At 61.9% G+C, this 15,918-nt stretch overlaps 1 protein-coding gene across 1 annotated transcript; it reads right to left on the reverse strand.

The window, feature by feature from the left end:
- Positions 1-339: 339 nt before the first annotated feature.
- On the reverse strand, positions 340-13,837 carry TMEM179 (transmembrane protein 179). The gene is made up of 4 exons (XM_007176247.3): positions 13,415-13,837; positions 5,978-6,115; positions 4,079-4,157; positions 340-2,668 (listed from the first exon to the last, which is right to left on the reverse strand). The coding sequence occupies exons 1-4, from the start codon at positions 13,717-13,719 to the stop codon at positions 2,489-2,491; spliced, it is 702 nt and encodes a 233-aa protein (XP_007176309.2). The 5' UTR covers positions 13,720-13,837; the 3' UTR covers positions 340-2,488.
- Between the last annotated feature and the right edge of the window lie 2,081 nt (positions 13,838-15,918).

Raw genomic sequence — 15,918 nt, forward strand, 5'->3', positions numbered from 1 at the left:
CTCACACCCGTGAAGTCTCGACGGGAAGCAGTGAGAACGGAACCCATGAGAAAATGTGCGGATGTGAGGGTACAGCCGCCGTGGGGGAGGGGGACCAACTCCCAGTTGCTAGTAAGTTCCGGGAACTCCAGGAGCAAACACGGAGTGCAGTGCTTTAAGTCTTCAATCGAAAGCAGATACCACAATGGAAACAAGGCAAACTGGAGATGGAGAAAAGACGGGCAAAGAGATTCCTCCTTGTCCACTTTAGAGGCTCAGGTATTTTAGTTTCTATTTTGACTTGAGAAATAGATGGATACAGTTAAGTTTAAGAATCTTTACTTTCAGTTAAGCCAGAAGTAGAAGTAAAACAGGATGTCCATTATCAAACAGCAGCGGGGAGAAGCAAGGCATCATGGAAGCGATCGGGTGCGCCCACCTCAGGAGCCTCAGAGGCACGGCCACCCCTCCTGTCCGGCCCCGGAGGGTCCGTCCCCTGCCCACTGCAAGGGCGCGCGGCTCCTGTCCCAGTACCCCCTCCCCGGGGCCAGCTGTGCCTCTCCCAGAAGCCCCCGGGGTGGGGATGTCTGGGGTGCCGGTGCAGCCAGCCAGCGTGTCAGCGGCAGTCCCGCTCTGCAGGTGGCCCTGTAAGCGCACGCAGGTCTCTGCTCGCCTGACCAAGGGGCTGCTCAGATCAGCTCCAGGCCATCCACAGGCGTCAAATCCGCAGCAGAGCCTCGGGCTCCGGAAGCCCACATCCTGGCCCTGCTCCTCCCTCCAGGGCCCAGACGGCTGCTACCTGTTGGGGGACAAGGCAGAGCCACCCCACCTTCTGCTGGAGACCAGGGGCTCTCCGGGGCCGGACAGGGTCCCCACGGCCAGTGGGCTAGGGCGGGCGTATCCCCTCGGGGGCCTCAGGTTCTGTCAAAACACCTCCCCAAGGACCCTGCTGCTCTTCCCAAAACTCTCAGCCAGGCCCGGGGCCAGAGCACCTGAGATGCCAGGAACCTCAGTCACCCTGGTCCCAAGCCCCCACTCCCAAAAGGTGCCAGCTGAGCAGCGTCATGACAAGTGACCTGCAGCCTTCCTGCCCGGGCTGCCCGCCACACCTGGCACCTTGACCCAGGCCCAGATCCGTGGCCTCTGGACGCCCTGTTCCCCCGCTTTTTGGGAGACTGAACCATCCACCGGTGGTGAGAGCCATGGACATGGGGAGCTGGGGGCTCACCTTCCCCTGGAGGGTGGGGGGCAAACTAGCACGCAGGCCAGACCAGGAAACTATTTACTAAGCTCAGGGGAGGGGCGGGGCGTGCTTACACCTCGGGCACCCCAATCCCGGACAGGACACGGAGGACAGGGTGCAGAAGCCGGGGAGCCCCTAGAGGAGGGGCGTCCACAGCCAAGCAGCTCCGGGTGGCTTGTCGCAGAGCTCCAGGGTCCCGGCTCCCCTCCCAGCTCCACCACCTGCTGCCGAGGGGGCAGGGCCGTGCCCTCGGGGCCTCCTGAGTTGGGAAGGCAGCCCCCTTCTCTGGGGTGCAAGGGGCCCTGGGGGCCCCCGGGGACGGGGTTGCAGACAGCTGCCTGCTCTGGTCTCCACCCACACCTGCACGCTCCCACACACCTGTGCATGGGCACGCTCACCTGCACACTCACACCCACATTCACACACGCTCACACCTCGCCATGCAGGCCCATGTGCACACTCACACACATGCACACACTCTGACCACATGTGCGCCCACATCACACACGCACACCCTCACGTGCCTCCCGTGCACACAGACACCCGCAGTGGCACCTGGGCCCCGCTCCCCTGAGAAATGGCACCTCCACATCTGGAGTCCCTGTCTCCGCCCCCCAAGCACAGGCCCAGCCCGCACGGGGGCCCCCGGGGCCTCCCCGGGCAAGTCCCCAGGACGCCCGCGAAGCCACCACCTGACCCCAGGTCCAGCCCCCCCGTGCCTGTGCTTCCAGCGCTGAGACTAGTCTGGCCCCAGGGGCTCTGGAGCCGAGCAGAGGGGACTCAGCCCTGGGTGGGGACCACCCGGGGTCAGAGGGCAGCTCCGTCCCACACTCGGCTCTTTCTCGCAGGTGGTGGGATTCTTGTCCACACGCGGCTCAGGAGCAAGTGACAAGTGTGACCATCGCGGGCCGGTGGGGTCACGCTGGGGACTCGGGCTGCTGCCACGGAACCTTGCAGGAAATCACGCAGATGGCATCCAGCCGAGGCCCGGGGAGCAGGGGGACCACAGCCAGCCTGCTGGCCGGAGGGCGTCCCTCCAGGCTGACACGGGGACAGGCCCGTTGCCCCCGCGTGGCACCTGGGGGAGGCCCTCCCACCCCCGTCGGCTGCCACGCCGCTCAGGCTCGGAACGGGGCGCCTGGTGAGGGGGTCGCTCAGTACACGCAGTGCCGAGGGGAGGCATGCAAGTCGCGGGGGGCCGGGCAGAGCCCCGGCCGCGGCCCCAGGGCAGGCCATGTGCCCTGGATGGGGCGTCCGGGGCCGGGCCTAGATGACGGCGCTCTTCTCGCCCTGGAAGGCGGCATGGGGGGCCGGCCTGGCCAGCAGCAGCTCCTTCTCGTGGACCAGTTTGTCCAGCAGGTCCTCCTGGCGGTAGTTGTGGTAGACTTTCAGGAAGGCCAGGATGGTGATGGCCAGCCAGGCCAGCCACGAGGCCCAGAGGCCGAACTGTGGGGGCAGAGGGTGGGGTGAGGGGGCCAGCCAGACCCAGTGGCCACCACCCGCCCCCCGGGAAAAGGACGGACCCGCTGGGGAAGGAAGGAGGTGCTGCGGGGACAGGACAGGACGGGGACGTCACCCCCGGCATCTGGCGGCCCTCCCGGCCCCCAAGCTGTGCAAACGCTTTGGGAACTCTGCCCACCCTCGCGCCCAGACAGGGCCCGGGAGGAGCTGGGGCCGCTCGGCTCCAAGGGAGCTCGTTTCATCCGTAATGGGGCCTCTTCCAATCGCCGGAACAAATTGACCTTTATCTGCTGTTTCCAAACAGTTGAAGGGGAAACGGTTTAATCAGAACCAGCCTCGAGCTGCAATTAAACTGACTCAATTGAGGGTGTTTGTCATCAGACTTAGCCTGTACCTTCCTTGATCTGATCGGCATAAATTCCATAAACTCAGGCTGGAGCATTTCCCACTAAATTTGCGTGAAGGTGTCTCCGGCAGGCTCCGCTCGTCTCAGCTGGACCCACACGACGTCCAGCACCCCCTACAGGGCTCCTCGCCATAGAAAGAGTCCTCAGACCAGCCACTGGCCAATGCGGGTCCAGAGGTGGACCTGAAGGCTGGTGAGCCCTGCCCTGTGTTGAAAGGATCCACCCCCTGCCCGGGGGGCCCCGTCATCCCTGCCATCAGGGTCATCGCCAGGGTCAGATGCAGATTTTGAGGGACAGGCCCTCTCTGACCACATGTCCCGACATGCCTGTGTTCCAGCAGACAGGGTCCCCGGAGTTGCCCCATGGTCTCCTGGAGGGCAGGGGACGAAGCTGATACAAGGGCAGGGCTGGAGGAGAAGGGTCTCCCCAACAGTGGCCGGGGGGCTCCTCCAAATGCAGGGGCGGATCCCCTCCTGGGACACCCTTCCTCAGACACTGCCTCGGCATCCCTCTCTGGGGACTCACTGTGAGCCCTCAGGCATCTATCTGAGGGCCCACTTGGTGCCAGGACCAGAATCCAGACTCCCGGCCCCAGCACTGCAGACCCAGGATGACGCCCGGCTTCCTTCCCAGCACCAGCGGGCACAGAGCCACGCCCTCACTCCCCAGGCCTCCCCGCCTCTGCAGTTAGCTCACGCTGTTCCCTCCTCCTCGGACGCCCCACAGCCCACCCCTCCGCAGCCCCTGCAGGCATCCTCTCAGTCTCCAAGATGCAGCCGTCCGCGGGAAGCCTTCCCGACTGCCCCGCCAGCACAGGGCTCACTCAGCTCCATCTCCTCTGCCGGGCACCGTCCTTAGCTACGAGTGTGCTTCCTGCCCCGGGTGGGGTGAGGGGATGGGTTCGCCGTGCACTCAGTGAATGTTCAGCAGTGAACGGCCCCCTGCCCAGCAATGCACGCCTGCCGTCCGCCTGGGCAGCGCCACCCACCTGGGCGACCGCGAGCTGATCATAGAAGGCAGAGTTGTCCACGTTCAGTTCCAAGTCGACGTCCTGGAGCTCCTCGCAGCTACAACGGCAAGATGCAGGGTGGATGGGGACCGCTGGGGGGCCACGCACGGGGGGCAGCAGGGCATCACCCCCAAACGGCGAGCGGCTGTCCCCAAGGTGGGGCAGACAGGCGGGGGGGGGCCCCCACGGGTGGGGCAGGGAACCTGCAGACCCGGCCCCCATGTGGCGCTGGACAGTGGGGGCCACCAGCGCTGCCCGTCACTCTCCTGGAGACCCCAGCCTTGGCCCCCGCAGCTCCACAGCACTGCAGAGCCAGGGGCCTCAGAAGCAGGTCTGCAGGGCTGCTGGGCTGCTGCTTCTAGCCCCTTGGTCCCCGGACTGAGCTACACAGTAGCCCGGCTGAAGGGCCACGGGCATGCACGGGGGCAGCCCCAGCCAGCTGACCCGCTCACCTTTCACCTCCTGGGGCTGGCAGCACAGGCCAATGTAACCAGCGGGAACTAGCAGGGCAAACTACAAAGTGCTAGTGACCCCCACAAGCTCCTCATCTGTAGACAGGCTGGGCCAGGCCAGCCTCAGAAGCCTGGGGTGAATGAGTAGACAGGCTGGGCCAGGCCAGCCTCAGAAGCCTGGAGTGAATGAGTAGACAGGCTGGGCCAGGCCAGCCTCAGAAGCCTGGGGTGAATGCGGCCTGGGCTCAGGGGCCCGTAGCATCCGAGGTGTCAGGACACGTTAATGGGAGCGAGGTGCCTGGCAGAGGGAGGCCCGGAGGCCCAGGCGCGCCCTGCAAGGGGCTGGAGGATGGGGCTGGAGGGCTGGAAACGGAGTTTGTGAGGGTAAAGAAACTCTCTCTAGAGAAGCCCAAGGCCACACCCAGGGGCCTGCCCATGCTCCGAGGGCTCTGGGCAGGGGCGGGGTGAGAAAGCAGGTGGCCGGGGGCCCATCGGGCAGGGCGCAGCTCAGCATGGGCAAGACCCCAGCCCACAGAGGGGCTGCCCTAGTGTGGACCCCAAAAGAGCCACCCACCCAGGGTGCTTGAACTTCCCTCTGTTGTGTGCCCCAAGCTGCTGCAGAGGCACCCCAGGGACCCCCGAGGTGAAGGTGCAGGATAGGCAGGTAGATGCCCCCTGCCCCCGCCCACTTCGGATCTTCTGTCCATTCTATACTTTAAGGTTCCAGATCTGATTTTTCTTAAAGGAAGAATCTGGAGTCTCTGGAAGAGGTAACCCAAGGGTCCCTGCCCTTCCAGGGGAATGGCCTGGGGCACTGGACGATGCCCCTTAGGGCCGGGCAGCGGGCAGCCCTTTGCCGGGGGTCAGGCAGTCACCATGCTCCACCTTGGGCCGCCCCCAAGCCAGAGATGGCCCCTGCCTCAGGGCCCAGAGCCTCCGTCCCAGCCCCGAAGGCCTCCGTCCCCGACGCCCTCCGACCAGAAACTTCCACTCCCGTCCCTCACCGTCCCCACCCCCTCCACCCTCATATTCCACACCCTCCTTATTACCACACCTGGGCCCAGGCCTCTGCCCCCAACGGCAGCACAGGGCCGGCTCTCCAGGGCCTTCCAGGACCTGGAGCCCACCCTGTGGGGCCGCGTCACCCAACCACGTGCCAGCAATGACGGGGAAGCCGGAACCTCCGACCTCCTGGGCCTCCATCCCCTCCATACCCCGATCCACCCCCAGGGTTTGTGGGGCCCCTGCTCTTGCGTGAAGCCGCTGTGGGCTCCCTGAACTGGGAAGGGGGTACGGGCCCCAGGGCAGGGGCGGCCAGGTGTGCACAGGCGGGGGGACGGGTGGGATGAGCAAAGCTGCGGGCTCAGGGCGGGGTTCGTGCAGGAAGACGTCATCCCAGGAGCGGCGGGCGGGGCCCAGGGCGCACCTGTGGGGCACGGTGCCCTTCTCCGTGACAGCGTCACACCACATGGTGAAGCCCACGCTCACGATGGTGCTGGCGATGAAGACCAGGAAGACCACGAAGGCACTGACCAGCAGGTTCAGGAAGGCGTAGAGGAAGGAGCTGCAGCGAGGGCGGGAGGGGGTCACTGCGCCACCCCCGGTCTCCACAGCACCGCTGCAGGGCCAGGCGGCAGCGGGAAGGCAGCCCCCCGCCCTCGGGGTCCCAGCTGGGGTCTGGGCCCCAGATGACGGGGTAGGGCCAAGTGGGGTCACCAGAGGTCACTTCCCCTCCGGCAGCGTTCCTCACCCCACAGGCCCATGCGCCGGCCAGAGCTGCCCACCCCGTCCCCCCAAAGCCCGGGAGTGGGGACCATCTTATAGCGGAGTCACGGCCACCATTCAAACCCAAGGCCGCCTGGTTCCGAAGCGTCAGAACCAGCACCCATGCTGAAAAGGCCAGACAGCCTTTCAAGGTGGATCACCCTCGCGGGCACCCACCAAGGCCATTTACCCACACAGTCATCAGTGCGGCTGGCCTGCACCTGCATAGGGGTCTGCGACCCTGCTCTGATTTCTCCACTGAAACCTGAAAGGCCATGGGGTGACCAGAGCGGGCACCTGGGGGACCCAGGAGGCAGGCCGAGAGGGCAGAGCTCGCTCAGGGCCAGGCTGCACTGCCCCACGGGGCCAGGGCCTCTCCAGGGTCCATGGGAGCACGGCCCCCACTGGGGTGCTTTCAGAGGGCGTCAATGTTTGCCCTCCAATGGCACGGCGGGTGGGGGGAGGGACGTGTGGGAACCCCCACCCACCAGACTCTCCTGCCGGCCCGCAAGCATCCACCGTCCCACCATCTCCAAAGCACCCCCTGGAGATTCAGAGTCCTGCAGGAGAGCAGGCAGCCGAGCTGATGCCACAGGGGGCAGGGGGCACAGGGCTGTCCCATGGCAGGGGTGGCGTGGGCAGAGGGAACGCCCTCACGTGGGGCCGCAGCCTAGACCTACATCTAACCTGCTGCAGGTTTGATGTGAACATCAGTGCTTGCAGTACATTGAATCTGGGGGAAATGATTGATCAAATCTGGCTTCACGGGGAACATTCACTAAACAAGGTGTCAGCTGGGGTTTCAGCCAAGAAAACATCAAAGTTATTGTCACCGGACGCGGTGACTATCAGCCGAGGCCAAGCAGCGATGGATGCACGGCTCCTGCGTCTGTTGTTTCTTTCTTTCGTTTATCCACCCGCCGGACGTTTCTGGGCCTCCACCCCCCCCCTGTGCTGGGCCCCAAGGACAACACAGCATGGACGCCGCAGCCCCGGCCCAGGAGCTGCCTCAGAAAAACGGGCAGACGGTAAACCGAGGTCACCAGTGCCCAACCCACAGCACGAATGACCAGGCTGCTTTGTCACAGCCGGGACCGTCCGCATCTCCAGGGAAAGATCCCGCAGCGCTGCTGTCGACAGGCCCCATCCAGGGCCACCCTGCTGAGTACCAAGGCTGGGAGGGCTTGAGCCACCCCGACAAGAGCGTCAGAGGAGGGGCGAGGACGCTCCTGAAACGCCAACAATCACAGCTGCAAGGGCAGGGACAGCGGGCCTGGCCCCATGTTTGCACTCACGCTCCCGCATACACGTGGGGCCTCCACACCCAGGATCCAGGCCAAGGGGACGAAGGTGAGAGCCGTGCGCAGGAAGCTCCACGCCCGCCACAGCCCCCCATCCCCAATTCTCCAAAGACTGGTCCCGGCAGCGCAAGCTCGCCTGCACGCACTGGGCATCCACGGTCCTTGCCCAGCTCAGGGTCAAGGCTGTGTGTTCACTCTGCTTGAGCCTCAAGCCGCCCGCCCTGCTGTGTCTCGCCCTCTGAGGGCGGCACCGAAATCCCTGCCCGGACGGGACCATCGCGGGCTGCTGCTCTTCAGGTCACGCCCCCTCCACCCTCCACCGCGGGGGCCGACCGGAGGGGGCCACCCTCTCCCTGGCTCCTGGCTGCATCCAGCCAATGGGGTCCCAGGGGGGATGTGACAGTGGGGGTGGGGGGGTGTTCATCCCCAGGTCCCTCCTGGGGGCAGCCCCAGGCTGGCGGTGTCCCTCCACCAAAGGTTGTCCCTCTGGGCGGCCTCATCCACGTAACCCTGCCCAGCCCCTCGGCCGGGGGTGGTGACAGGGTCCACACCTGGCCCACAACTTAGTCCTCAGGTTCTCCTCACTTGGGCGGTCATCAATCTCCACCTGGGACCCTGATGGACGCAATTCTGAACTGCAAAATCCATCTGGCCCTGAGAGCTCGAATTAGGGGTCAGGGGCTATAGTTATGAAGAGAGGTACGTTATAGCCCATCCCCCTCCGAAGCTGTCACCAAGCAGAGGTGATGTCAAGCCCGGTCTGCCCTTTGCCAGCTGTGTGACCTTCACTCTGCAAGGCACTCTGGGGGCCTCGATTTCTGCTCTGTAACATCGGGTTATGGTGGGAACCGAGGGAGCTTATGTGGGTGAAGGGCACGTAGCTGCGGGGCCACTCATGAGCTCGCATCCCCCCAGGACAGACCTCAGCCCATCATCCAGGTCGTGTTGGGCTCACTGCCCTCTGACCCCCAAGCCAGGGGCACACCTGGAGCCCTTGAGCTGGGGCCTGTGAGCCACAGGAGATGGGGTGCAGGAAGCAGGGATGGAGAAGCTGCTGAGTCACCCTTGGGAACCAGATTTGGAGACGGGCTCACGGCCAGCTGTGCCCCCCATGGGGCAGCATGGGGCTGGGTGGGGCTCGGGGGTTGGGGAAGGCCCAGCCCACTGGAGCCCCCCTTCCCAGGAGCTGGTTTTCCGAGGAAAGCAGAGGTTACCCAGAGCCTATGCCCCTGGCATCTCCATCTTGGATGGACACTTGGCTCCAGCCAAGGAGAACACGGTGGTCCCAGGGAGGCCAGGGACGAGCTTCCACAGGCAGAGCAAAGGAGAAGGCCGCTCTTGGCACAGAAGTCCAGCTCACTGGGACGGCGGTTCCCTAGGTGCCCTCCACCTGCTGACAGGCCTCTGCCGTCCCCCCAGGAACCCTGTCCCCAGCGGGGCTCCTGGGAGGAGGGATAGCCAGGGTGCGGAGGGCAGGCCAGCGGGCCAACCAGCCGGCGGCAAATCCTGTTCCTTCTCGTTGGGGAGGGGCCACAACCCCCCCATTCTGTACTGAATTCTAGAGGCCCAGGAGGGCTCCTCACCCCCTGTGTGGACGGAAGTGCCCTCGTGGAAGCCCTGGCACAGCGGGCCTGAGACGCAGCCGACCCGTCGAAAGCTGCCCCTTCCCACCTCTGAGGGCAATTTACAGCACAGTCTCTGAGAGCCAGAAACCACCGACACTCCAGCCGCATCCCTATTACATGGGCACAGATTTGGGGTCTCCATCCCACGAGACCCCACGGGAAGGGCCCATGCTGGGGTCCTGCCAGCCAGCGGCCTCCTCTTACCCTTCCCATCGGTTTCTGGTCATTTCCTTGGCATCTGCTCTGGCTTTACAGATTTTTGAAGAATCGGGTGCGTGAGAGCCTCACTTGGCCCCGGCCCCCCCAGAGTTCACAACACGACTCCCACCCCCTCCTCCCAAGGACGGGCCGGGGCAGCGGTCAGGAACGGGAAGCCCAGCACTCACAGGGTTAACTTCATCTTTCTCCCGCTACCTCTCAGGGTGCCCCGCCTGCATGTGCCGTCTCCATGGTGACAGCTATCCTGGGAAGCCCTGGGAGCGATCTGCAGGCTGAGGGACACGTGTGGGCAGGCAGATGGGTTGTTTTAACCCAGCGCTCCCCAGCCGTCAATCACAAACCACTGCCACCTGGACCGGCAAAGCTGCCCGGCCCCCAGGCCCAGGACTCACCCTCAGCTCAGCCAGGGGCCTGAAACAGCAGTGCCCCGGGAGCCACAGGTGCCGCTGACCACTCACTCCTTCCCCCAGCCAGCAAGCAGGACGACACCCCCTGTACAAAAAGCTGCCCCGGCCCCTTACCCGTCACACCCCTGGGCACAAGCCATCAGGGGTCCCCAGTCTGCACAGAGACACACACGGCACGAGGAGGGAGCTGGCACCACGGACACCACGTCTGACCACTAGCTCGAGACGCAGCCGTGAGCCCCTCACACAGATCAAAGTGTAGGGTTCCACCCTGGGGCTCGGCCTGAAGTTGGACTCTTAGGAGGATTAGGGTGCACGCTAAACCCTAAGCAGGCAGGGCCTCTAAAAACCCAAGTCCAAGGAGGGCAGTGGTGTCCTTCATGGGCCGGATGTCCAGTGGCCATCGACACCCCTGAGAGCCATGGTCCATCACACTGCTCTCTCCACCTGCCCTTCCTGGCCTCCTGGCTGTCCCGAGTCCCTTTACCCACCCAGCACCTGCTCGTCTGGTCTATGCAGCTTGACCAACAACCGTGCCGGAATTGGCTGCCCTCAGCTGACCGTCCTGCCCGTGGCTGGATGAGGCAGACCCAGCCTTCCCACAGGTCCAGACCTGGCTGACACAGCGAGCCCAGAGCGCTGACCCCTGGGTCAGATTGTGAATCTGCAAAGGCATCAGGGCCCGTGAGTGGCTGTGAAGCAGCAAACCTCAGGGGGCAGGAATCTTTCTGTCATTCACTCAACAATCACTAATTTGGTGACTCCTGGGCACCACGCCCCGTGCTCAGCCCTGAGCACACAGAGGTGAACAAGGTACGTGTGCGCCTTGGGTTCAGCCAGCCCAGGGTCCCCTCAGGTGCATAGCCATGGCCTGGACATCCACAAGAGCTTTGACCTGCTCCTACAACCCGAACCAAGAAGGAAGGATGACACTTGTGACAGATGTCATCACAGCTGACCAACTGCCAGCTGGCTTGTGTGGTGGACAGGGTGCGAGCGGGCAGTGGTACACCACGCGGCCTTGGGCCAGAATTCCTGACGGCTGAGAAGGACATTCTGCAACAGATGTCCCTGGAGAAGAGAAGCCTGGCCCAGCCTTGGCTGCCATGGTCGAGGCCATTGGTGGTAGGACAGATGAGCCCCTAGGACTGATGCAAAGGGACAGAGGACCCTAAATGTTCCTCCAACCAGGCCACCTCCATGGGAGCACAGGCTCCCTCTGTCCTCAGGGGACGGGCACAGTGAAAGAGCACAGGGAGGCACGTACACTCCCAAGCCTCAGTTTTCTGTCTTTAAAATGGGGATGGGGATGGTTTCACAGAGCTGATGGACACCTTCTGTGAGATGACAAAGGACAGAAGCTGTCCCTAGGTTCCTAGGTTTGCTGCCCAACTTGTGTGAAACAGGCAGTCCTGCGTGACCAGGTTTCCTTACTTGCAGGCCCTGGGCTCCCATTGCTCTGCTCCCAGCCTCTGGTGGTGCCTCTGAAACCTCCCGCCACTCAGAGCCACGGGGGGCTGGGCCCCACCTAGAGAGCTGCTTACGTGTCCTCGCCAGGTAGACCCTGAATGCCTTGAGGTCACCTGTCTTGTAGGGACAAGCTGGAACCATGGGCGTGAGCTGATGAGCAAGCCGTGGCCCCCACCTGGCCTGTGCCCACTGCCCTCAGCTTCCCAGACTGAAGGGACCTCGACCTACCCCGCCTGCTGACCGCCCTGTCAGCAGACCCTGACCTCAGACCCTGTCTCATAATCAGAGATGCTTCTCCAGCCCCAACCTGCACTGGAGACTCCGACTGGGTACCACGTGGGCTTGGCACCGCAGGTGCAGATGGTGTCTCAAAGCCTCCTCGGGGCACCAGCCATCGTGCGGGTGGAGGGAAGGAGGAGCAGAGCAGGCGTCCCCCTGGGACTGGCCCGGGCTCACCCTGGGAAGAGCCCCCACCCCGCACACAGCACCTGGAGGACGCCCTGGGCTGACACATGGCTTCTGCGGACCCCAAATGCAGAACTTTAGTGCACTGGGTTGAATTGCGTCCCCTGACAACGTATGCCCACATCTGCGCCCCCAGTACTTGTGAATGTGACCTTATTTGGAAATAGGGTCTTTGTGGGTGTCATTAAGCTATAGATCTCAGGATGAGGTCATCCTGGATTTAGGGTGGGCCCTAAATCCAATGACGAGTATCCTTATAAGAAGAAGGAAAGAGAGAGAGAAGAGGCCATGTGGAGAGGGAGACAGAGATTGGAGTGATAAAGGCCTAAGCCAAGGGACATCAGGGGTTGCAGCGGCCGCCAGGAGCTAGGAAGAGGCCTGGAAATATTAACACCCCAGAAGAAACCAACCTTGACAACACCTTAATTTTGGGCTTCTGGCCTCCAGAAGTGTAAGAGCATAAATTGTCTTAAGCCCCAGTTTGTGGTGCTTTGTTACAGCAGCCCCTGGAAACTCATACACGTGGGTTACTGGGATTTCACCCCTCTCCCCCCAGCCTCAGCTGTCCCTTTCCTCTTCAACCTGTAGCCCCCCTTCCTCTCTCCAGCCCCTCTCTCCATGCCAAAGCCAAGCTGAGAGCTCTCAGGAGTCCCTGCCCACTCACAACCTCAAGGCCCCACCTCCCCGAAAGAAGTGAAAAGCCACTAAAAACTGCCAACAGATGACGGATGGGGGTGAGGGTGGGGGCAGAGTTTGGGAGAAGGCGTGGACTTCCCACGTAGATGTGAGGGCAGGCAGGAGTGGCCTCCCGGGACCTCTGCAGGAGACCTGGCCGCTCCAGGGCGCAGGGATCCACAGCCTGGGCGTGGGTGGGGCGGGCCACACAGGGTCCCACAGGGGTAGAGGCCCAGGGAGTGTTACCGGCTGAGAACCCCAGCCCAGGGACCCACATCCCGCTCTCTCACAAAATAGAGCCAGGACAGGAGAAGGTGAAGAGGAGAATGGAGGCCGGGGGAAGGGAGGCTAGCGGGGCCTCACACACCCGCCGCTCCCTCTCCCGCATCCCCCAGCCAAGGTGTGTGCGGTAGCGGTGGGCCTCGAGGGCCTTCCCTCCGGCTTTCCTTCCCAGGAGGATGGGAACGAGGGGAGGATCCCCTGTTAGCCTGGTCTGCCCCCTGCCTGCCTGCCTGGTCCCTCCCCGTCCACCCGGAGCTGGGAGCAGGCCCAAACCCGGCTGGGAGCTGTCCGCGGTGCTGACGGGTGTGGGCCCCGCTGGGCCAGAGAGGGAGGCCCAAATCGGCTCCGAGATGACGATGCAACATTTGCACCCCGGGCTGTGCACGGTGATGCGCACTTGGAGAGGGAAGCACTGGCCTGGTACGGAGAACGCCACGGTCCCTCGGTTCTGCGTGCAAACAAAGGGCAGTTTCCGTGGAAGTGGTGAGGGCCGATGGTTGCTATTTTCGGGCCTCTGAGACCGCGGGGAGATGCAGGGACTCACGCTCCTGCTTGTCAGGGGAGAGCCTGGGGCGCTGCGGGCACGGGAGGGGTGCCGTGCCAGGGGTAAGGGCTGCGTCTGTCGGTGCAGGGCAGCTGCGAGGCCCCCACTTACCCCTCGTGTCCCTTGCAGAGGAAGAAGAGCGTGCGCCAGGCGTGCGCCGCGGCGAGCAACAGCGAGAGGAGGCTGGCCAGCAGGGCGAAGCGGCAGGCGGCCGGCGGGCCCCACTCCTGCACGGTGAAGCGCTCGCGCTCCTGCACCGTCAGGTTGGCGCTCAGCCACATGCCCTCGGTGAAGAGCAGGCAGCGGCCGCGGAAGTCGTGGCCATTCTCGGACAGCGGCACCACCACCACGAAGCTGAACAGGAAGGCCAGGAAGTAGCAGGCGCACTGCGCGAAGAGGAAATTGTTGAGCGCCATGGCGGGGCCAGGCGGGCCGAGGGAGCGGCCGGAGGAGGCCGCGGGGCTGGCTGGCGGCGCGGGACGAGGGGCGCAGGCCGGCAGGCGAGGCCGCGGGAGTCTCCCGGCGCCGCGCGCACCCAGGCCGGATCCGCGCGGGAGGCTGCGCAGTGGCGGCGCCGGCGGGGTCCTGCGCGCCCCGCCCGGGACGCGTGCGCAGCGGCCGAGCGCGGGCCGCGCCTGCGGTCAGCACCACGGACAGCTCCCGGCGGGCTCGCGGCGCGGAAAGGGGGCGAAGGGGACAATGGGTGGGTGTGGGCCACGCTGGAGAACGGGTGTACCGATGCAGAAGCGGAATGGAAACCAGGAGTGGGAATGGGAAGATTGCTATGTCGGCTTACCGAGACCCGACTCTGGTACCAGGAGCTACCTGTGTGGGCCTCACATAGGATGGTTCCCAGGTCCCCAGTTGCCCCATTGGCATTAAGGAAAGGAGGCTAGGAGGGAGGGATTCACAGGGACGGATCCAAGATGCCCATAATGAGGGGTGGGAGCGAGGTTTGCAGTCCGGACTGGAATGACTCTTTTTCGGGGGTCCTGGAGTGCACCAAGTATACGGGAAATGGGCTGGAGAGGGGAGGATCTGGGGTCGAGGAAATGGCACATGGGTCGCCCACGGAGAGATGGGTGCCGAGAGGACAGAGTGGGTCTGTTAGCTGTTTGTGCTTCTCCAGCACAGCACCCTCAGAAGGGACATCTTTCACACTGCCTGACACAAGCAGAGCCCTGAGTTGGTATTTGTAAGATAAATAATGGATGCCCCAGGCACCTCATTAAGACAGCCTTTCCCGAGATGGAATCTGCTGATGCATTAATTAATGGAATTAATGCCTTTTCTAGTTCCCTTTAAGACTAAGTCACATTTAGTCCTATTCCCAGAGTGAGGAAGCCTCCTTCTAAAAGAAACTGCCAAGTGGTTTAAAATTACATCAGCATTTTTGTTGCAAGCACTAAAAAAACCTTTTTGTTTTATTGCCAAAGTAATATATGCTCATTTTAAGAGTCAAGCCACATAGATACGTATAAAATAAAAAGACAATGTCCCCTTCTTGTCCTCCCCACCCCCACCCAGCCACATGACTGGGGTGACCACTCTTCACAGTCTGACTTCAACTTTTCTAGACATTTTGCTAAGCACATAAACACACACACCCACAATTTACACAAGTGCTTCATACTATACACACCACTCTGCAGGTTGATTCCTTCATTCAGCAGTATGTCATGGACATTATTCCCTGCCCACACATAGAGATCTACTTCATTCTTCTTAATAACTGTGTAAAAGTCCATAATCATGAAGATTCCACAATTTGCATAACTATCCCTCTTTGGGTAGCTGGTCAATGTCTTCCATTTTTGCTTGTTCAAATACTGTTGAGTGAGCTTCCTTGTACACACATGCTTGCGCACTTGTACAGGTATTTCCTAAAAGAGAAGTTCTTAGGAGAGGAATTGCTGGGTCATGGGGTATGCACATTTTAAGAGTTGACAGAAATTGCCAAACTGGTCTCTTAAAATGTTGTACCAACTTACCTTACTGGTCTCTTAAAATGTTGTACCAACTTACCTTCTTATCCATGCTGCAGACACCCTCTCCAAAACTGAGAAAATCAGTTGTTTTTAAATTCTGTCAGTCTTCATTGATGTGTAACCTTGGGTTTCCCTTATCATCATGAGGTTGAGCATCCTTTCCTATGCTGGTGCTATTTGTAATTTGTCTTCTGTGCATTGCACATTCACTTTACAGTCACTTTAAAGCACACATTGAAGACCAGCCATGGGTCTGGGACAGCAACCCTTCCCTTAGAGAATACACATGGGGTTTCTGCTACTGTTGAGTTCCCCGATTCAACCAAAGGGAGCCTGCTCAGGAAATTCAGTGCCACCCCCCCCCCAACTTGGACAAGAGTTGAAATCCCATCCAATCATTATCCAGTGGACTGACTAATTTGAACACATCTGGGGGTCTTACACTTTAAGGGTTAGGCCAAAACAAAAGAGACCATGACAGTTGAGAGGCAAGTGGCCCAAAGGGAGAACTACAGAATAAACTGGAAAGATTATTAAACATCTACCATTTTTAAGAGATCTTTATTGGACTGTAATTACTTCACAATACTGTGTTACTTTCTGTTGCACAACAAAGTGAATCAGCCA

Source organism: Balaenoptera acutorostrata, chromosome 3 (genome assembly GCF_949987535.1).
Source record: "Balaenoptera acutorostrata chromosome 3, mBalAcu1.1, whole genome shotgun sequence".
Classification (NCBI taxonomy): Eukaryota; Metazoa; Chordata; class Mammalia; order Artiodactyla; family Balaenopteridae; genus Balaenoptera; species Balaenoptera acutorostrata.